This window comes from Haemaphysalis longicornis, unplaced genomic scaffold (assembly GCF_048455015.1).
Source record: "Haemaphysalis longicornis isolate Haplotype H1 unplaced genomic scaffold, Haemaphysalis longicornis Haplotype H1 scaffold_10, whole genome shotgun sequence".
Taxonomy (NCBI): Eukaryota; Metazoa; Arthropoda; class Arachnida; order Ixodida; family Ixodidae; genus Haemaphysalis; species Haemaphysalis longicornis.
In genome coordinates this window covers 105,286,974-105,309,407 of record NW_027526204.1, presented here as the reverse complement: position 1 = coordinate 105,309,407, position 22,434 = coordinate 105,286,974, and the positions used below count along the sequence as shown (strand labels likewise).

The following is a 22,434-nucleotide window of genomic DNA, read 5'->3' as shown; positions in this document are numbered from 1 at the left end:
TCTGCATCATCTTGCCATTTAGTGAAATTTCTCCATTTCCTAAATTATGCTCAGGTACAAGTTAAGAATGGCGATAGAGCACGCAGTGTAGCACTCCGCCAAAGTGATGGACCCAGATGTGAACGAGTGCCTGCATTTTGAAAGGAGGTTATGCTTAATGCATGACATCTAATTTTTCTTACTAATTTTTCTTGCGTCAATTGCTTGTTACCACTGATCAGCAGATTAAGCCTGAAAATTGCGAACAACCCATGACACGCTCAAAATATTTGCACTAAAGCGCTCAACGCACTCTTCGTGCCACACGGAGGAAGAGCCAGCTGCAGTGATAAAGGCACAGGGGCAACTTTCGTTGTTGTTCTTAAATTTTACGGAGTATAGCTCTCTCTCTCTCTCTCTCAGCTATGTTGTAGCACTTATTGTGCCAACTCTGTCTGCCAGGGCTTCATCAAGCTGTCCTCACAACTTTTTTGCAGGCTCAAATGAATTGATCCTTAGAGTTGGCACCATTACTTGCTGAACACACATTTGGCTGTCCACTTTGGCCTCAGAGCCAGCAAGTAGACAGCCAAATGTGCAGTTTTGCTGCACAGAGGCAACGTCTACGACAAAGTACAGGTGGCAAGGTAGGGCGCTGGTGGAGGACTCCAAATTCTCTGTGTAGGACTGGCAGCTGTTGCAGTGTGATAAAATTTGCTTGCAACCAGCACTGCCGTTTCTGCTTGAGTGTTGGCAGGATAACTCAAGCGTGCTTGTGTTGAAAAGATTGTCTTGTACGTGTTGAGGTGATAACTGTGGCACCACAGCGAGCTCATCTCGGGCGGTGGAAGACGATTGAGGCAACTGACAACTGACTTGCGTGTTCCCCATTCCAGCTACCATCGACATCAAGCGGAACATCTACGACCTCAAACCGGACGAGTCTGACTACTTCCTAGCTGTTGTAGAGGTGAGCTACGCTCTACTCCCTTTTTGTGCACGTGGCGAGGGTGTGTGCGTGGGTGGTGTGCAGTTTCTACGTCAGAAGTGGTGGCTAATTCGCGGAGCCTTTGCCCGTTTTTCTCTGCTTGCCCATTTTTCTCAGCACCTGCTTTCCTTAAGGGTATGCTGACGGGCCAGTGGGTACATTGTTTAGACTAAGAAAAAACAGCGCAAACGACGGGACGAAGAAAGGTAAGACTAAACCACAGGCGCTGACGAACAACTGAGCGCTTTATTGCAGCAGAAAACATATATATAGAAAAAGGAAAACAACAGAAGGACCGATAAAGACCTAGGAGATATCACATCTGAAAAAACACGATGTCTCGTAAAGAGCATGATCCGCCACGTGCCGATACAAAGTCTAATGTTCAAGATAGGTACAGCATTTCCTTTTCCAGAAGTGAAACTGATGGCTCACTAATACAAGCACCTCCTTTCTTCTTGATCTTGAACGCCTCGAAGATTTCCCGCTTCCCTTCTTGATGTAGCGCGGCTTGGTTCTGACGAGCTATTTTTTGTTTTAATGTGGAAGCATTAAAAGTTAAATCTAGACGCTTGTAGATGGCAAGCCCCCGCTTTTTTCAACTTAAGGGGAGACGCGGGTCTTGGAATCCCGAAATTTGGCCAAAAAATCGATTTTTAGAAATCGCCATTTTCGGAAAGTAGAGCTATTTTTCTACCGGTTAGCAAAATATCCAGACCCAGGAGTACGTATTTGAGCCATAATATCAATTTATAGCACCGACGCCCGCTAAAATCGGCCAAGATTCGACGCGAAAATAGCATTTTTTTCGACGACTCGCCCCTCGGGTTATACATGCGCCACGGCGTCCATCTTGGTCTCATTCGAAAGCGCGTCTTTTCGTTTTCAAATCCCCGCCAGAACCACTCCGTTTCGTCCGTTGGTTGCGAGTAAAACCGGGGTAGAAAAGAGACGGATCGCGCCGCCTAATTGGTTACTGACTGCACGTGACCGCAGGGCGCAACCTCATTGGCTGGGCGCCGTGGGTCGTCTGCTCGGCACTCTCATCACAGGGCAACGGCTCATGTATTCGTCTATGCGAGGACCGGCAAAAGCCCCGCATGGCGTAAAAATAAAGTAAAGATGTCTATCGATAACCGAAAGGAAGAACAGGCATTATTAAAAGCGCCTGAAATACGATTTTCTGCTCCTGTGACGACGACTTATCGCGAGAACGGCGCCGAGACGGAGGTAGGCTTAGCGCCCGCGCGGGCTGCCGAGACGATAACGTAGCGATATGATTACGCCTGCGGGGGCACTAAGGTGCGTCTATCTTTCGATCAGCAGCAAATAGAAAGAGAAGAAATGATAAAGTGAAGGATGCCGCATGCCGACGTCGCAAGGGAAGTGTGTTCATTCTGTTATCAACGATGCTGCGGCGGTTCGGCCCGCACTCCGGCGCGCGCTTACTCGTCGGCAGGTTACCATATAGATGAGCGATTTGAGAATTATAAATGTTCGCACTGTGCACAATGTGCGTTGGTGACGTGATATACGAGTAGATTAAACCGAAAACGTGGTTATCCCACCTAGCCAAGCGCGTGCACGTTACAGAACAGTGGCGGGCATTCCGTTACCAGCCCCTTCGCTGCAACTCACTTCACGCGATGCAAATCCGATTTGATTGCTACAAATGAAGCAGTAACATAACAAAATAGCGTTTACAACTGTGGTGCACGCTCGGCACCTCAGCCCTAGTCGCCAAAGAGAGACGGCGCGATGCCAACAGCATAAAAATTGAAGCAACGTTCTGGCTTTGCTTTTGTTCAGTTTTTCTGCCAGGTGCCATCTGTAGACAGAGGATTTCATAATTTTCCCATTAACTGATTTCAGCAAACTTAGTATGCTCGTGTTGAGCGAAACGCGAGCTACATTCTAGAACCTTTCTTTTTTTCATATGCTCAATAGATAAAACTGTCACTTGTAGTAAAACTTCAACTGCGATTTTCTCAGCTTTCCTTTTTTTGCATATGTGCCTAGCCTTACAGGGGTTTTGAGGTAGTTTTTTTTCAAAGGATTTCTACAAGTGTTATACCATTGAATTCGGGATAAAATGAACTGCATGTTGAAGCTATTTTAATTTGCTCATTTTGCCTCAAATAAATGTTATGAGTAATAATTAGAGGTCATTAAGTTTTCAGAAAACTGTACTTGGCATAATTAGATTAATTCTGTCCAATCAACTATCTTTACAGGAATATAAATAGCTTCAGCATGCATGGCAGGTCTTAGGCTACACATCCATACCATTTATTTAAAAAAAAATTGAATAAAAAGTTCCTTAAAGGCCCATAAGAAATTACTTAATTAGGCTCCAGTGTTTTCTTCATAACTCAAAAAATAATTCTACCACTTGAAAACTAATTACATATTTGAAATGAGGAAGACAAAACACATATGCACAATGATTTTCATTATCACAGACCAATTAATAAAAAAGTTTATCTCAAGACCCACGTCTCCCCTTAATCCCCAAGAAAGGAGACAGCAGCAAAAACCTGTGTCGTACCGTGCAGTGCGCCCTGTTCTACAGAGGGATTGTCGATACGTGGCGACCTCCCACTAAACATCTTTGAAAGATTTTTTTCGTGACTTTCATTTTAAAGGGTGGTCCCCATGTGTGCTTTACAGTAGAGTACATAGAGGGTGATGAGAGCCACCTAGCCTGGTAATAAATCAAGTTCTTGCATCCATTATCGGTGCTTGTCCCGTGCAGGGGACTTCTGCGATTTTTTTTCCGGTTACCAAAATTAGGTGAGCGTTAGAATCGAGGTCTCGTTAGATTCGAGTGACTACGGTAGCCGCCAGCAAGCCAGGGCACCACAGCACTCACTGTTGCGCTGCGACTGCTGCAGGTCTGAGGTGGGCGCACACAATATAGTCAAGTCCACTTATAATGATACCGTGTATAACAACTATGGCACTGTCCACTTTCGTATATGTTGTATGGTAAAATAAACCGCTTATTGCAGTGCTCCAGTGCCGCGATATCGGATATAACGATTGAACCCACTTACAGTGTGCACCGAAAATTTGAGCTGCCGTCAGCTCTCCGCGCCGACGGCATGCACTGCGAGCTACGATGCACCTCGCGGGTCGGCTGCGAGGTACGCTCGCTTGCGTTCACCTGTTGTCACATGCACACCGCTTTGAATTTGGCTGGGTGCCTCATCATCTGTGTCCGTTTTTTCCACGGGAGGGACGTCAGAGCCTATGTTTTGGAAACGTCCGAACAATGGGTTTTCCTTGCCACTTCAATATTGTTATAGGTGGACCAGACTGTACTGGCACATCTATTCAGTGCCACATCACCCCAGTGTTCAGTTGGGCATTAATGCTTTCACATTAAAAAATTGCACAAGGTGCTTTGGTGTACAGTTTTTGTGTGTGTGTGTGTGTGTGTGTGTGTGTGTGTGTGTGTGTGTGTGTGTGTGTGTGTGTGTGTGTGTGTGTGTGTGTGTGTGTGTGTGTGTGTGATTGTTTGTTTGACAGGGAGGCGAGCAGTAGAGCAGCCAGACTGACCCAAGTGGCCAGATCTTCCACGTTCTGTGGGCAGCTGATGCGAGTGTTGTGGAGGCAAAATTAAAAATAAACGATCAGTTCACATTCATTGTGGGTCGCACGCTGCGAAACGTTCCACCAGAACCAGGCTGTAGTTACTGCGCTGGCATGTCGGGATGTCGCAGATAGCTGGAATGCGCTGCGGCGCACGAAGCAAAAGAACTGCGTTCTTGATAGTCTCTGTGCTTATTGATGCTGTAGCTCTACCTTTTCGGAATTCACGTTTCTCACGTGACCCTTTTTACTGCCTTACAGAACCAGGGCACGAGGGATGCCGGCATGAGCAACTCCGAGAGCGTGTGCCGCCTCTACGAGGTCGGTCGTCTACGGGAGGACGACGACGACGAGGTGAGTGAACAGAGGGCGTGCATGCGTGGGCGCATAAAAAAGAGAAGCTCGTGCGCGAAATAGGTCTTAGCAACTGCGGTACACGGTTTCACAAAATGGGGTGCTGCTCACAAGCAGACCAGTTGCCGTGTCTGAAATTGTAGGTGTGCGACTCTTGTGTAGTTCTGTTCCTAACAACTCAAGTTCAGACACTTGCTGCTGTCGTGGCGGACAATTAAGACCAATCTGTGACCTGAAATGCCGACAGTTTTTATGTATAAGGCTGTCGCAAGGCTGCCAAAGAGAGGTGTGCGACAGTCGGCGCCCGTTTGTGACCCACACGCTGGGGTTCTTGGATTTAGCCTCGTACTTGCTGTGGACTCCCCAAGAAGCAATCCAGCATTTGTTTTTGACATATATTCCTGAATCAGAGCCCCGCTGTGTCCTTTGGAGGGGTGTCCTGTCAAGTTGAAAATAAATTGGTTCCGTTGCTGAAGTACATTCCATTAAAATACTTGCACCATTGAGCGCTTGTAAATATTTGTCTCGTCAAGCTTAGATTTGAAAGGTGACTAAACGAGACCACATGCTGCATTCTGTTTTCTTAACTGCTTGACGTCACGTGGGAAGATTTGCGAGAAACTAAACTGGCTGACTTTCCTCTCACTGTTTTTTTTTTTTGACGACTGATCACCATTGCCATGGGAAGAATGAATTTGGGGCTAAACAATTGCAGTAATTTTTTCTTGTAGTGGCTAGTGTCCGTGGGCTTCGATAGATTTTATAAGTTCTGCCTGAAGTGTAGGATGCAAACCATGTGCAAATACAAAATACGAAGATTTTGTCCAGCATCAACTTTCCAACACCTAAGGTGTACCGCGTTTGTTCAGTAGTGCAGCTTGAAGTGCAATCAAAGAGAGGGAGGCTCGTGGGAAGGGCTGTGCTGAACAAAAACAAAAATAATTCTTTATTTGTGTCACAGAGTAACTTATTTTTCCTTAATTCGGCACTGTTGTCGTCGTCGTCATTACAGTTCGCCTCGCTCGGTTCACACTGCTTGTTCACTTGATTCGCCGCTTGCTTCACAGCTCGCTTCACGGCTGCCCCCGCCGCTGCTGCTGCCACTGGCGCCGTTCGGTCGCTGTGCTGTTGGGCTTAGGAAAACCTGATGTTCATCACAATTTCGTTACTGCCTGCATGAAGAAAGAAAGAGGGGAAGGCCTTCAGGAACCTCACCTCCTGCCAACCTCATTCCCATCCACCCCAAGCAGCTTATAAAGTGCACAGCACACTGAGTTGGTTAGTCTTGGCACAGAAGGCTTTTCAGTCTTTCTTTGGCTTCATGCAGTTAGTCTTTGGCAGCAGCAGCAGCAACGTGCTCTCCGTAATATCATCGCTGGTTCTCCATAATATCAACGCGTGCTCTCCGTAAAATCACAAAGCAGCAGTAATGCAAGAAGCAGTGCCGAATCTTTACTTTTCTGTTTTGCTTTGCGTGTGAGAATGAAGTAGGTTGTGACATTGCGTTAGAAACTTAAGGTTCACCTGGTGCAGTGATGATTGCACGGTTATTTTTCGCTTATGGCCCAGTGAGGTTTTCGTATGCCCAAGTGTTCGACCAAAAGGGTGGTGTGTGTGTCGAGAGCCTAAAGGCAAAGTAATATGCAAAAAGTTGGCTACTTAGATGTTGGCTACTCAGTTGGCTACTCAGGTGTTTTATCAGCGAGTTCAGGTGATAGCCTTGCAAGCACAGCTGTATCGTTTTGGAGAATCTACAATCACAAGCAACAGGGCAGCTGAACTTCCGCGCACAACACGTGGCTTCAGTGATGATGATGATTGTTCAGTCCGCTGAGTTGGTTGTGTGCTGGTTGCTTGCAGGATGCGGACGATGATGAGTCTGAGAACATGGGCGAAGAGGAGTCCGACGATGACGACGACGACGGTAAGATGATGTTTCCGAGCGCAGTAGTAGTATTACGTCTTGCTTTGAAGTTTCTCGCTGAATAATAAACACAGAGGTACGAACATAGCCGTTTGAACAATCCCCATTGAAAGGTCTCGCATCCGAACGTATCTTTCATTTGAAAGCTGCGAACAAGTATCATGTTGCACTAACGAGTTGCGGCCTGGGCAGAAAAGAACTTCGTTTTATTTGTTCATGTTTGGTTAGTCTGCATGTTTTCATTCTTTTGAAATCCTGTGGCGAGGAGGTAGCTAGAGCGGCGTTATATTTCTCCTTTGCATGCTGGCGGGGAACCCCCAAGGAGAGAGTGCGCTGATGCAATTGGTCGCTGAGGTGCAGTTACTTTGAAAGTCAAGGCGTGGCACGGCAGGAATCGAAAAGGTGCGGTGGCGTTTGATTTTTTTGTTCCCCCCCTCGTTTGATTGATCGGCTTACGGGTATTGCTCACTGTCCTCTGACGTCCGTGCGGGCTGTTGTCCGTATTTTTAAAAATGAGCTTTAGGTAAGGGTGGAGAGCGAAAATCTTTGGTCTCTGGTGGTACCTGTGTAGCTCAGTTCATCATCACTTCTGCCACATTTCAAGGGATATGAAGCTGTAGTTAATCAAAAACACCACTCACTCCTCCCCTTTACATCCGTGTTAGCGTACGTTAAGAGTATAGCACCAAAAGATGCTAGGCTGCTTAGTAGTGTATTGGATTGGAGTGGTTCTTGATAGTGCCTTTCAGAAGGAAGTCCTTCTGGCAAGCCCAACTGCTGCCCTATTTGACTGGCTTTTTGTAGACCTTGAAAACAAGATATGTTGGCCAATTACCTCTGCTTTTGCTGCTTTGTTCCCGTGACATAAACGAGGCTTGTATTTCATCAAGGTTCCGAAAGGAAACGGAACAGGGTGCAGAAAAATACTGTGCTAGCCACGCAAGTGTTATTCATTGATGTGGAGAAAAAGTGAAGGCTAGGTAAACAGTTGAAGCCAAATGAACTTTGGATTTCAAAAATGTGCTAGAACGTGATGCTGGTGCTCAATGTTAGGTTTCGGTTGTTAGTGCTATCCTTGTAGTACGTATGTACATTTTATGCCATGTGCTTTTTGTACTCTTTCAATGCAAGCCTGTTTGCAATTAGCTGTTTGCCATTCTTTTAATAGTTAACCTGTAGCCCAAAACAAACTTCTTGGAGTTCAAGTAACGCCCCTGGCTGGTTTGAGTTCCCTTGTGTACCAAGGCTCTTCGCCGATTTATGTTCTGGGTGCCACAAAAAGCAACCTGGATTCGAATGTCTCGCACAAGTGCGCTGGTTTTATTGGTTCATTTGTTTGAGATACAGGCCAACTAAAGCAGCTTAGCAGTATAGCAGACAGAAGTGGCCCTTTTTCACATTGGTGGCCAGAAAACTTGTTCTCAGTTTCTCGTTGGTATCTTTCGGACATCGCCTAATTGCTTCACTTCTGTAATCCGTGGTTTCGCAGTTTTAAAGCAAAATGAAGTGAGAACCCACTTATATAAACGAGAATGCAAGGGTTTTATAGTTTCTGAATTGAAAATTTAAGTAATGCTGTGAAAGGCGTTTGTTATAGAGTGAACTTACTGCACTTTGTCCTAGGTCACTCTTGGCCTGCTATTTCCAAGGCAAACTAACTTATACACTGTGATTTGCGTGTTCCTTTTGACGCCTTCAGCTTTAAACTTTTGTTCGGTCTGTGTATGCGGCAGCCAAAAAGTATTGCGATAACCCACCGCCCGAAAATTTGTGGCTTTGAGGAACTAGGATTTTGGGTGGTGAGTCAGAAGTGCCATAAAAAATTAGATTTGGGTTTTTATTTGGCACTTTGTTTGGCGAGGGCTTGCAATTTGCACTTCCGCAGTGTGACACGGCAGGGAGTCACGACAGCGGTAAGTCGTGTAACTTGTCGGTATTTTGTACCGATAGCGAAACGTTGCATTTTATGGGCATATTACAGTCTACACTCATTACAGCGGATCCGGCAACAAAGGACTTCCAGTTACAACAGACCATTTCTGTTTGGTTTGTTTGGTCGCCTTGCATTTTAAGTGGAGTCCACTGCTCATAACGGACCCGGCTGTAGCGGACTATTGGCTACAATAGACTAAGTTTTAGGCAAAACTTGAAAAGTTGTTTTGACTGAATGCTTGTAGCGGACTTCCGCGGTGCTTTCTTTCTTTCTTTCTTTTTTTCGCGCGATTTGCAGCATAAGCAGCAGGGTAGCTGACTTCACTGTCGGATAAACTAAGCTTGATTAACGTTGTCGAACATGACGAAAAACAGGCACAAGGCTAAAAGTACAGGCCTATCTAAGCAGACTCCGTTCGGCAGTCAAAAACAAGGCCGCTGCCGATAAACGCGACTGGTGAGATTGAACAACAGCGCTTTCGAATACGCAAAGTGGTGCACTTAGAGTCGAGTCTGCCCTCTTCACAGGTTTTTTTTATGTAATAAACAACTCAGGTTCAGTGAAGCTCGGCATTTATTATTCCCACGCATGCATCGTTCGTGTTCCGTTTGGTAAAAATGGTAAGAAATGCCTAAAGTAGGAGGTTGGCTCCCATCCATTGAGTGCAATCTGCCGGTAACCGTGTGCAAGTCCAACTGATCTATCTTTCGATTTCACAGCTGTCCATCAAATTATTTCGTATCAGCTGTTTATAAGAAATGCGGAAGCTGCCTTGTAGGAACGTCAGGCAGCGATCCAATTTGCTTGACGAACAGTTTCGGGTAAGCCTGCCTCGTCGCGAAGGGTTTTAAAAGAGCCTAGCTAATTCTGCTGGCCACGGCTGATTTTTATAGTGGGTTAGTAATTGCTGCTTGTTATAATCTTGCTTTATTTTCTCAGCTTATTGTGCGTCTTTACGCACTCGACCGCATGTGCTAGGCCTTTTCCAAGTGCCGGTGCTAAGCTTCGAAAATGGGGTTTTTGGGTAATTCTGAACCCCGCGTGAACGCTGTGCAGAGATGCAGGTGCATAGGGAGAATTGTCTGTAGCATGTATGTGCAGTACTGGTCAAAGTTCGCACTTTTGCGCTCATAACATCCCTCCCCCTTCCCCCCCCCCCTTCTCTCCCTACCGCGGTCAGATACTGCATACTTCGGCTACAGCGGGCATATTTTTTCCGGATTAAGAGGGTCTGTGGTAACGAGCATAGACTGTATTATGTGATGTGGTGATATTCGCGTGGTAGGAGCGGTGTTTTTCATGTCAGATTATGAAGGGACCATGGTGTCTTGTGGGGACGAACTGTCAAGACCCTAGCGGTGAACCGTTCTAATTGAGCTTTCGCTACTATTTTCATCTTGGGAAATGATGCTAAGCGAATTGAGATGCAATGGAATGTCGTAAAGCTCGAGTCTGTCAGTAACCCTTATTACATGCAGCTTGGATAAGCTTGGATGTTCCTTGGGCAGTGGGGAGCAAAAGCCAATAATGGGAGCTGAAATGGTTCAGGATAAAACTGCCCTTTGGAGAATACTTTTTGTGCCACTTTGTTCCCCAGAGCGAAATTCACATTTCACAACCTTGAGTCTTGGGTAGCCCCCAAGGTGCTGGTTTATGCCTTGTGCTTTTTAAGTGATAAATTGAGTGGTATTTATTAGTATTTGGCTAGTTTCTGCCCTTAATGGCCCTTCCATTGCTTTTTTTTTTTTTAATGCTATGCTCAAGGTCTATGCATTTTTAATGTAGCCCATCTGATACAGCTTGTTGTATCAGCACCGTCGATATCAGATGCAGATCCTCATGCTAGAGTGACCTGATCTGTGAAGGCGTGTTTAGAAACTAAGCCTCTCCTATAAACGACCTGCTCACAGGCTTCTTTCTTTCTTTCTTTCTTTCCTCTCTGCCAATTTCCGAACTCTAGACATGGATGCGGACGACCATGAGGAAGAGGACGACGATGGCGACGATGCGGACGACGTGCCGTTCAGCTTGTCCGACGTGAGCGACGACGGGTCGGACGATTCGGAAGATTCCGATGAGGATCAGGTACTTTTTGCGCTCAACGACGATGTGTGACCCAGTGGTAATCCCGACGGCGACAAAAAACCGGTGGCGGCATTCTCGCGTGGAGTGCGTGTACGCAAGACGAAGAACTCGTTCTCCTCCCGCTCTTTTAATTTATACATGCTTGTAACATACGACCGGCCAACGACGACGACAACAACTCTACGAGCAGAGGAGGAGGAGACGTCTCCTTTCGTGTGCCACTGTCCCTTTTATCTCCCCCCCCTTCCGCCCCCTTTTTTAAGTGAGGAAAGTGATGGACCATAGCCATGCATGGCTTGTAAAGGAGCAATTTTCCCCGGTGTATCGACATGGCGTGGGTGAACTGACGACGGAGGTTTCAAAAATGCTGGAGGCAAGGAGGTGCTCCCTTGCTGCTGCTACCTCCACTTTGTTTTGAGCTCCCCTCCCTTGCCTTTTTATCCCAGTGCTTGATTCCCTATAGGCATTATTTACTGCACTGCGCATCCCGCCGGCAATGCTTTACACATTGAGGCGCCGATGCTTTCAGTTCAGAAGTACGCCTTCGAAAAAAAAAAAAAAAATTGAGCTCGCTTTACCCGCTTGCACGTTGCCCCTGCCTCGCCTCTAAGTCACTCTAGCTGTAGGATTTCCCTGCCCCAAATTCTAGTACCTCACCTGCTGATGGAATAAATTGACCTGATCTAGCTGTACAGGCGCCAAGAAAGCTGCGCGAATGCTGGATAGAACCCTGCTTCTTCCTTTTTCTTTATTATTCTCCCGTTTTCTGTTTGCGCTCGTTGGCGTTCTTTTGTGTCTTTTCTTTTTTTTTTCTCCGTTGAGAAGAAAACTCTCCCCCCCGACAGCATGCCAGGTGACAGCAGTGAAGAAGTGTTGCTGGAAGAAGCTTGCCAAGAACCGGTGTGGAGCAGTGGCATCGTGGTGAAATAAACCAGAGCCTGCACTTTTTTTTTTTTACGGCAGGTATCAAGGCGAATTGTGTTTTGTTGTTGTCGTGTGTGTCTGTTTCTTTCTTTGAGGGCCTGATTATGCTTTGCACTGTTTGCTGTGTGAAAAAAACATTTCAAGTGCAGAGCACTTTAGGGGCTCTCGTCTTGTCGTCAAAGCTCGCTCCTGGACCTAAGAACCACGCAGCGTTCTCTCGTCGCGGTGTCCCACGGAGGCTTCGAAAGCCGAGTGGTTTAATAGTCATTAGCATTCGAAACTCCTGATCCACTGGCACTTGTCATGCATCTCCCGTTGTTTAGCGCAAAGAAAACTGCAGGTACATTTAAGGCAAAATATACGTAATTAACTGGCAGCACCTGTGTTCATTTAGCTAGGAACGCTCGTTGGGTTGGTTTTTGTGATAGTAAGCGAAAAAAAAAATGGCAGTGCAAAGCCGGAACGTGTGGGAGGAAAAGCAAGCACAAAAAGAACAAAACTCCCGCTGGTGCAGTTTCAGGCAGGGGGCGCGCAAGCACTGCTAAGGCGGGAAATTTGAATTGCATTGGGTGGTAGGAGTGAGCGGATAACGGCGCTACAGCCCATCATGGCGAATCTCTGCTCTGCACTTCCGACAGCGTTCACATTGAGTGGAACAGCTTTAATTTTGTGGTTGCTCACGGATGCAGTGGAATTACTGTTTCGCTTAGGTTTTACTCTCAAAACGGGAAAAGCTTCAAAGCCTGCTTTATCTGAAAATTGTGGTAGTTTGGTGTGACTGACACCAAACTTGGTGTCGTGGAGCCTTGCGTTCAAAATGGTAGTGCAGAATCGTAAATACTGGTGTAGTAATTCACGTAGAGACGAGGCAACGTGAATAGGCATGTGGCACGGTAGGGCCACACAACTGTACGGCAAGTTTTGTTGCGTTTGTATCTTAGCTGCGCACGCTGCCTCGAGGGAATAATAGTGATTGCAAAGACCGTCCCAAATAAAGTTGAGGTTTCATCTTTGCAACATGCAGTGGACAGTAACACTAAGCAATACGCCATTCTGAGCGTTTAGTGAAGCAAGTATATGCTCTCATGCAAGTCGACTTATTAGGTGTTAGAACTTTTTTAACAGCATAACAACCACAACCACTTATATCCTCTTTTTTTTTTATTGTCACTGGAAAACAACACTTCAACACTTTTCTCTCCGTGTGTGTAAATGGCTGCACGTTCTTTCTCCGCGGACGGATTACCCTCTGTTCCTAGGTTCAGCTGACGTTTTTGGGCGGCATCTTTTCATTAGCTATCACAAAGCTTTGTCTTAACGGGGAGTTTGCACACGCGCTAAAGACTCCAAACCTTCTTCTGGCCACCTCCCACTTCAGCTGTTGGATCATTTTGTTGAACATACACACACACACACGCATTGCCCTCAACAGTGCAGCATTCTGACTAGAAAACTATATATATGCGGCTAGAAAGCCTAGAAAACGAGAGAATAGGAAAACAAACTACATAGACTGCCTAAAATTCTTTTACATAGTGTGGAACATACTCTCGCGCACTATTCACACAGCGGCATGCACATTTCTTCACTGGTCAACCCTTTCTGCATAAATATTAAAACACTTTGTAGCCCATTTCAACCACAACAAAAATGAAGGGACAATAAAAAGTCCGTGCACGGAACATAAATAGAAAAAAATGTTCAACTGTAAACTTTGCCGAAGCCTTGCGTGCGGCTTGGGGGATCTGAAACGTCATTTGAGTGGAGACTGCTGTTATAATGCAAAGTTTGGAATTGTCGCGTAGATTCGAAAAAGGATATGTACTGTAGACAAGAAATGTTCCAAAATGTTCCATTATATTCCTTGATATTTTGACTAAAATTTTGAAGACATTTTTCATCAAGCCAGGGCAAACATGAACTGGTATTGCAGTCTTCAGATGTTGATTTTAGAACCCCCTAGGGCCTTTTGGAAAGTTTCACATGGTTAGGCTTACGACAGAGTTCTCGAGACGTTGAGAATTCAGCGACAAACAAGCTGACATGTCATCAACAGTATGGAAGCACCATGTCAAAAACAGGTAAGGGTTTGAAAGGTGGAAAGATGCAACAGACAGTTTGTATATGGTAAATTTTTTCGAAACATTAACATCGCAAAAGTTCAACTTCATCGTAGATGGATGCTTAGCACCGGTAAATATTATGCTTTGCAGGTTTGGAGGGCTCATTGCAGAACTTGTATTCCCAAGCTCAGTGTAAATGGAGCTATGAACATGCATGCATCTGTAAACAGGAAAAGCTTTTGATTTTCTTGCGGTAAAGGTGCGATTGTGCTAACTGTAAATTTTACATTGTGAATACGGTTCAGAACAGGTAACCTTTGATATGTTGCATTGAATTCACATAATCTGTTGATTGTTTTACACTAAATGGTAAAGTTTTTCCACTAAATGCTGGTCACGTCCACGAGATTTCTTTGCTTTTATGTCTCCAATATACGCCTTCTTACAATGTAAATATTGACATACACATTAACTGTCACATTCTATACACTCTCTGAGAACTGGAAGTTTTCAGCACCTGCAAAACATTTCTTTGCCGCATGTTAAATGTCCGCTAAGTTAACAGCAAAAGCGTTTAAAAAAAAAAACACTTCTTTGCAATCGTAAGATTTTACTGATGTGAACAACATGTCAGCACTGGAGCAGTAAAAATGGAGCATTTGTAAAGCACATTGTCAACGCATTAACGACCCGGATCAAGGTCTTGTCGAAACTTGCACATTTCCAACAGCATGCGAACATGCCTTTTCAAAAAGACTGCGATGCAAAGCACAAGTTAGACCACTTTAGGCATGTTCTCAAAACTGCAACAATGCAACTGACCAACTCTCACGGGCGAATGGTGTCATTGCACAAGAGGGAATCAAAATTGGAACAAGTTCATTCGCGCAACTGTGAAAGCATATTGCACAAAATGCACAGCTGTGTTTTGGTTGTGTTGTGCCTCAAGGCCTTTTAAACTCGCATGCAAAGGCAAAACTCCTTACTGTTCACATTCGCCGACGACTTAGTCGGTGACTTCCGATCGCGGCAGCCCCTGTCAACGACACATTTGTCAGCACTTGTCCCATAATTCATTGCAAATAGACCCTCGGCAGTCGCCCGCAAAAATGTGCTCTGTTTCGAAACTTCACACTCTCAGCTGTAAATAACGCTATATAGTGCGAGCTCCTTTGCGCACGTAAGTCAAGCAGTTGCGTTTCGAGGTGCACGTGATATGTAGTACAAAGAAATGATACGTTGACAGCAGCTTTTATGACATGAGAACCTTTAAGATTCCGCACGCACTGTAAAGTATTGCAGTTTCGAGCAGAATTACCTGCTTTAAGCCACCAAGCTGTGTAAAAGCAAAGAAGAAAAAATTCCGCACCCTTCATTTATGCATTAGGAAGGCGCCAGTCAAAATATTGCGGGCAGAAAAAAAAAACCCCTAAACATTCATTTCCACGTTGATGTGATAAAACATGCCAGATAGTTTTGTAGGCTGGTCTCCACTGCTCTGCATGACATACCAATTAGACTGCTATTCAGACCTGTTGTAATGGTCTCCCGTTTCTGATATGTTGGGTGACCGTGAGGGCGGAAGGAACTCTTCTCAATCTGCACAACCTATCCGCGCCTATTCAAAACCCCTTGTCTATGCTTGCACACAAGCGAGATAAAACCCTGTGTTGTCATGGCGCTATGAGAGATAAGCGTCTTTAGCATTGCACTTAGTCATGCATCATGGCTGCCTATTGCACTCAAAGTCAATCCTCCGCACTCAGTAACACATTTCTGCACAACATGGCATTTTTTTTATCTTAGATTGCACACAAAATGTTTTCTATGTCACTCCAACAACAGACACGGGGAACAATTGTAAAATATGTGCAAGGAGAAGTAATATAAAATGTTTCAAACAGTCAGGTTTGCACGGATGTACTTGTGGAGAGTATTCACCTTTTTTGCACACTGAGGACAAGGGAGGAGGCGTTTATAAAAAAAAAGGTAGCATCATTCAGCAGTGCATAATCACAAAGCTTAGCAAGCAAAAGCATAAATCGACCATGCATGTGTCGCCAGCTCGGCGATTGTTGTAACATCCCACGGCAAGGATAGCCAGTGGTAAAAAATATTTATAGCGAAGAACAAAAGCTGAATACCTTTGAGCCCAGAACCAGTGTACATATATAGAATGCCTTTTGCACGAAGCACGCCTCGTAAATGACCAGCATGCGACGGGTTAAAAAAAAAACATGACTGCATCACGACGTGTGTCTGACTATGTCGCAGGCCGCATGGTGGTACGTTTCATAACATCGCAGACATTGCAAAGCGTTCTAGAGGAGGCTGCGGACTTTGCTGGCTTAGCTCTGGGAACAACTGAAAGAACACAAGGGGCACATAGATCTTCGACCAAAAAGTTTATTTTTACAGTGATGAGGATGAAAATTGAGCGACACATGTAGTTTTTTCATTCTAATTGTACATGTGAAATTTGTTTTATTGTAAAGTGACTACATCCAAATTTATTCAGATTTTTATATTTGATATTTTGAGTTTTTGGGAAAAAACTTGTCGAGTGATGCAGCTGAACAAGGTACCAGTGAACTGTGCACAAATCAAGCAGTGCAATAAGAGTGACATCATCATTCTATGTGGTCTGTAGCAGAAGTTACGACCGTTTGAAGTTTGAGCTTCAAAGGTGGGAACCAAAAAAAGTGGTTTTGCCTTCCAAGCCTGAACTTTACACAGTCATAACTTCTGCTACAGACCTCATAGAATGATGATGCCAGTCTTATTGCATTCCTTGATTTGTGCACAGTTCACCGGCACCTTGTTCAGCTGCATCACTCCAGAAATTTTTTCCCAAAAACTCAAAATATCAAATATAAAAATCCGAATGAATTTGGATGTAGTCAATTTACGCAAAAACAAATTCCATATCTACAATTAGAATGAAAAACTACATGTGTCCTTCAATTTTCATCATCATAACTGCAAAAATAAACTTTTTTTGTTTAAGACCAGAGTGTCCCCTTAAAGTAATGCATCGCTGTCTAGAAGAAAAGAGAAAACAGTTAAGCCGGTGTTGGATAGCCTTCATTTGCAATTCGCTGGGAACTGCGACTGTATACGACAAGTATATGCAGTTCACTGTGGCGTAATCTGAATAAAATTGATGAGGCCCATCTCCATAATAAGTGGTGCATTGTAAAATCCTTCACTCATTCATTACAGCCAGGAACAGGAATGGATCCTGCTGCTTACGTGCCAAGTATTTGCCAGTTTTCACTGTGATTGTCTCTGCTGCTTAATTATGCGTTCCGGTGTTGTTTTTTTAACTGTTTAGGACAGCAAGTGTGTTGGCGGTTGCTACGACGCGAATGTTCAAGCTTGGAGTAAATTAAAGCTACATGAGAACGAAACTCGTAGCGGATGTTGAAACTCTTAGTTGAAATGTTTTATATTAGGACAGCTGTCTTACGAGTTCAAGGCCGAAATCTGGCCACTGTTTTGTGGCAATGGTACGAGGTTCACCGAATAAGAAAACTAGTTGTTTTCATGTGCAATAAATGTAAAGTTGAAATTCCAGGGTCAAAAGGTGCGAGGAAGGCTTGCCTCGCGTAATTAACGCACCCAAATATTCCTCCATTTTGGGGGAAACAAAATAATGTCCTTTACGCAAGCAAGTACAGTAACGAACTGCACACCCCTCCAAGGCAACTAACTCAGACTCGGTTATCTTTGAGGCCTGCAGCTACCGTAGATGTCCACAGTAAACTGAGACTCTGTAAAACACAATGAGTTAGTAAAACGTACGGGCATGCGGCCTGCGTATAGTCTATCTGTACTGCGCTAAAATTGGGCTCCACTGCAGTAACGTCAGCTGTACAAGCTGGAGATGTGCCACCTTGTGCAAAGTTCCTTTGGTAAGAAAAAGCGGCCCTTTTGTTCGCCACGTTTCGTAAAAATTAAGCGCGCCCTCTCGGGGCCCTGCAGCTTGAGCTTCAGTCACACCTACCAGTGGCCATTAAGTGGACAAGCATTGGTTCGCAGCCACAATAGCTGGGACTGAGTGCGTTTGACTCGGAGGGAAGAACGAGGACTAGCGCTTTTCTCATGAGCAGCCTACAATGCCATTCAGGCCGCACACGCCATGCACAGCACCTGCCGGTTGGAGCGCAGACACAACTGTCCTTGAGCACCTAAGAAGGCGGTCCGTCACTCTCGAGGCTATCATAGTCTTTAGATTCCATCCTGTGGTGGTTGCTGCCAATGCCCGCCGGTCCGTCGAAGCTGAGGTTCCACAGCTGACCGTGCCGGATACCTTGCGGGGGCGCCACCGACAGTGCTGCCCCCGCAGTTCTGGCGACTGACCGGCTCCTGGGCTCTCGGGTGTGGTTGTTGTCCCAGAGGCTTCGAGACTTCCTCAAGAGCATCCCATCATCCCTGTCCCTCTGCTCCTGGCTCCAGAGTCCCGAGTACTCCGTGTCCCAGAGCGCGGAACGACGCCTTGCCGCCGCTCTCGGGTCGTCGTGGAACCGCTGGTAAAAGCTCTTCCTGTGGATGCGCTCCTGGACGCTTTCTTCTCCTGGACTGCGGCTTCCAGGGCTGTGGACGCTGCCGTCGCTTGTCCTCCGCTCGTCGGACAAGGGGATGGTCTTGGGCCGTTGAGGCGGTGGCACCAGCGTTGCGTAGTCCCGTTGCGTCCCCGGCGCAGCCTCTTTAGAACAGTTAGTGTCCATGCAGCATGCAGTTGTGGCGGGCGGGTCAAGGCTCGATGCGGCACCGGGCTTACCTCGCTCAGACTGCGGCGGGCGGTCCGGAGGTTCGCCGCCGCTGCCCCGCCGGGGACTGACTTCACGCGCCAGGGACCCACTACGCTGCGACAGGAGGCTTCGGAGGCCGCGTGTCTGCAGCGCTTCCAGGAGCGACGAGTCGCGGTCCGCCTGCACACCAGAGTCTTCCTCGTCGCGGTGAGCGGGATCTTGCTGCGGCCACAGCCCGCACTCGGAGCGCACCGTTGACGGCGGCGTGGTGATGACGATTCTCGCGTTCGGGTTGCTGCTGCCGCGATTGTTGATGGACACTTGCATCCGGACCACGGGCCTTCGGCCTCCGCCACGCTCGTTGACGCTCAGCGACCGGCTGCACGGCATGCCGGGCGGCGCCGTTCGGTTGCTCTCGACGCTAATCTCGCTCTGGTAGACGGGCCGGCTGTCCTCGCCCAAGTGGAACTTGTCACTCTGCGATCTGTTGTACTTCTGCTGGCAGCGCTGCGAGCCTTCGTCGCCTCGGCCCTGCTGGGTGTCGGCGCCATCGTTGGACAGGTGCAGCCATTTCTCGACTCGGTGCCGCGTCCCCTCGGGATCTTGGTGCACACCCCAGAAGTCCGAGTTGCCTCCGCCGCGGTCCAGGGACGTTCCACGGTCATGGTGGCGACTTGGCAAGTCGTGGAACCTGTTGCGGCGCAGCGTGCCAAAGAGTGAGGCCCGGTCGATGGGGTCCCAGACACCGGAAGATCGCTTGGAAAAGGGGTCTCCACCCCCGGCACGGGCATGCGGCGTTCCTGGCTCACTTCCGGACATCTTCGAAGGCTTGTCTACCACGAATCGTAGTAGTGTCTCCTTCTGGGGCCGAGAAGACTGCGAGGGCTCCTTGGCAGACCTCGAGAAGGAGGTCGATGGCAGGAAGCTCTTCCAGTGATTTCGGAAGTCGCGGCTCATGTTGCGCATGAACTGGAACAGCGCTTGCGGGTGCGAGTTGTCAAAGTGCAGGTCGAAGTCGTCTTCGTCCGAGGAGTCTCTGTCTGTGGACGTTGTCACCGCACCACCACCCCGACGTCCCCACTCACGGGCTCGTTTCTCCGGTGTTCGCTCCCGCCGGAACGTTTCCATGCTGGCAAACGGATCTCCGCCTCGGAACAATGAACCCTTGTTGAGCTTCTTTATAGAGCTCTTCATCCTCATCAGGTTACCAAACGGGCTTGAGGTGCGCCAGTCCGGGAACATGTCATTGAAGATGTCATTTGATTCGGATGAGCTACCGCTGGCGGAACGCGGTATCGTGAGCTCGTCCTTGGGAGGCGGAGCCGCAGACCGGACGACTTCTTCGTCGACGCTGGTCGCATTGCTCGGCCTTCGAGTGATCTTGGTCTTCTTCTCCACGGTCGTCCACGAGCCATCGGACTTGGGCTGGGCGTAGACACGGCCGCTCTCGGTGATGCACGTGCCGTCCTTGCCAAAGGTGAACTTCTTGTAACTTCGCACTGGCGAGTCCGCAGCCACCCTTGTGGGCTCCTCTGCAGAACCTTCGGGAGAGGGCCTTCGTTGTGGCGCATCAGGTTCTGCAAGTTCCTCCGGAGTCGCCGGGGCGGCGTTGTCCCACAGGGTTGACGACTGTTGCTGTTCCTCTGCTTTCTTGCGGTTGCTCAACGTGATCTCGGCTGTGCTTTGGAGCACGTTTTCAGCTTCTGCTTCCTTGCTGCCTTCTTCGACGGACGGTTCGTGTGTTGGCTTGGATGTGCTCCTTCGAAGGATGCTCCTGGAAGCCAGGTCCCGCGTCCTCTCCACGGATGGAGACTTGTCAGCCGGAAACGTGGGCGGACTTGCCGGGAAAACGACGTCTTCTCTTTCCCGGGGACTAGCACTGAGCGGGCTTTTGCTCTTCGCACGTTTAGGCACGGGAATGACTTTCTTGTGTTCGACCTTCTCCGAAGCAGCCTCTTCAGGCGTCACGACTGTAGGCGTAGCTGCATCTTCCGGACGGGGGATTGATGACTCAGCGGCACCTGCCTTCGGTGTCTGGGGAAGCGGTGGCCTCTTGGCGTCCTTAAACTTTGGAGATGCCGAATTGGTCGCCGGTGAGGCCTGCGAGCTGAGGCACTTTGGAATGACGATCTTGCCTGGGCACCGTATTCCCGAACCACGTCGCGCTAACATGGGTGCCATAGACTGTTCTTCAACGGTAGCAGGTTCCGTCACCGCTGTTGAGCTGTCCTTGTCTCCGACTGTTGGCGGCGTTGGTTCACTGGCCCTTTCCTCTTGGACGGCAGGTTTCTCCTCTTCGAGCTGGGGGGGCTGCTCCTCTGTTCTTTGAACTTCCTCCTTGGCGGCTGTTGGTTCTTCCTCTTCCATTTGTTTGTCTGGAGTCCCGGTGGTTTCATTACGCTTCTCATCCTCTTCAACTTTAGGTGCTTCTTGTTCGTCTTGTCCAGTCAGCGGTGCCGAGTCGCTTGCTGGCTCTACCTTTTCCTGAACCTCTGGTGGCGCTTCGTCGGCAAATTCGTCATCGTCATGCACAAACGGCCCTCCAAGAAGTCCCACACTTGTCCTCCTTGACGAGTCCGACGTCCGAACCTTCTTGTTCTTGTGAGAGACACTCGACATCCTCATCAAGCTGCCGTCAGTGGAGCACTGGCGTTTGATGTTCTGACCCTCCAGCTCGGCAGCCAGCGCTGCGGGGATGAAGTCTACCGAATCGTTGACATTGTTGATCTGTGCTTCGGCTGGTTGGAAGTCGAAGCTTTCACTCTTCTCGGCGCCGTCTGGTGCGTTGGCTTCCTTGTCGAACGGTTCCTCAGGTGTTGGTGAGACCGGCGCAAGTGCGAGCAGTAGGTCAAGCCGCACGGGCGTCAGGTTGGACATGTCCTCGGCAAGTTGCAGCAGGGAATGGTCGAAGCCCTGGTTGACCCAGCGGTCCTGGCAGATGTCAACGACTGTTGCCCGCTTGGCCGGGTCCACGGTCAGCAGGCGTCGGATTAACCCTGACGCATCTGTGAAAAGAAAAAGGTCATACTCAGATTATGCGTGCATGGTTTTGCACAGTGTACCTGACAAAGCTGTCTAGTATGGCTTGCTAGTATGCAAGCACATACAGCTAAGATGTAAACTTTATTTACACCTTAGCTTTGTAAGCTTTGTATTTACTCCCGCAACAAATGCATTCTGTATATGACAGTCGTAACGAAGCTTATTGCTTGTATTCACTAGCGAGGCGCGCATGCAGGCAACCGTGTGAGTGCGCCGTCACTCGTTACGTCGGGCTCCGCAGGATGGCGGCACTTGTCCGTGCTAAGCACATGACTTGTGTTACACGTTAACAAACTCTACCTGAGCGAACGCAAAGTATTGCCTCGAGTCCAATGTGAGTGCGATTAATAACATCCATGTTGACACCACCGTTGAGGATCGGGTTGAAACGGAGCAGACGTTGCACGCGGTGTTTTTTATTCTTCGGCGTGCGGGCGCAGTGGCCCAAGCCGCGCCATGTCCGTGGCGCATCGGCCTTGTCTGTGGTCGTTTCCAGTGTTGCCAAGCGAAGAAACTGACAGCTAAACTTTTCAACGAATACCACCTATACAATGGGACCCTGATTATGCATCTCCCAATTACGCAAGAACCCGCTTCTTACGACGGATCATTGTGGTCCCAGCAAACTTCCCATAGAAACAATGCATTGAGTACCCTGATTATACAACACGAGAGTATGCACTTCCGACTTCATGGGACAGCTCACACCAAGCTGGAAATACCAGTGGTGGCTATTACAGAAACTGCATCCCTCTTACCTTTCACACCGCTTCGTCGTATTGTCCAGCAATACC

The 22,434-nt window shown here is 47.7% G+C and overlaps 2 protein-coding genes across 6 annotated transcripts in view; one reads left to right on the top strand and one right to left on the bottom strand.

The window, feature by feature from the left end:
* Positions 1–11,833, top strand: part of Mahj (LisH and WD40 domain-containing protein mahjong) — an 83,242-nt gene extending 71,409 nt beyond the window's left edge. Inside the window, exons 29-32 of the mRNA XM_077690285.1 lie at positions 876–949; positions 4,823–4,915; positions 6,776–6,839; positions 10,733–11,833. Coding sequence (XP_077546411.1) covers positions 876–949; positions 4,823–4,915; positions 6,776–6,839; positions 10,733–10,887 — 386 coding nt within the window. The 3' untranslated portion in view covers positions 10,888–11,833. The remainder of the gene's footprint in view (positions 1–875; positions 950–4,822; positions 4,916–6,775; positions 6,840–10,732) is intronic.
* Positions 5,834–22,434, bottom strand: part of Nuak (Nuak family kinase 1) — a 136,620-nt gene continuing 120,019 nt past the window's right edge. The window contains exons 6-8 of one of the 5 annotated variants that reach the window (XR_013320230.1): positions 17,997–21,603; positions 14,831–14,880; positions 5,834–6,087 (exon numbers count right to left, since the gene is read on the bottom strand). Coding sequence is in view for 4 of the 5 variants with exons in the window: in XM_077690279.1 (XP_077546405.1) it covers positions 18,035–21,603 (3,569 nt within the window). In the remaining variant the exon portion in view is untranslated. Of the gene's footprint in view, positions 6,088–11,617; positions 14,881–17,996; positions 21,604–22,434 lie in introns of those variants that run through there. The other 4 variants (XM_077690281.1, XM_077690279.1, XM_077690282.1 and 1 more) reach the window with 4 other exon arrangements.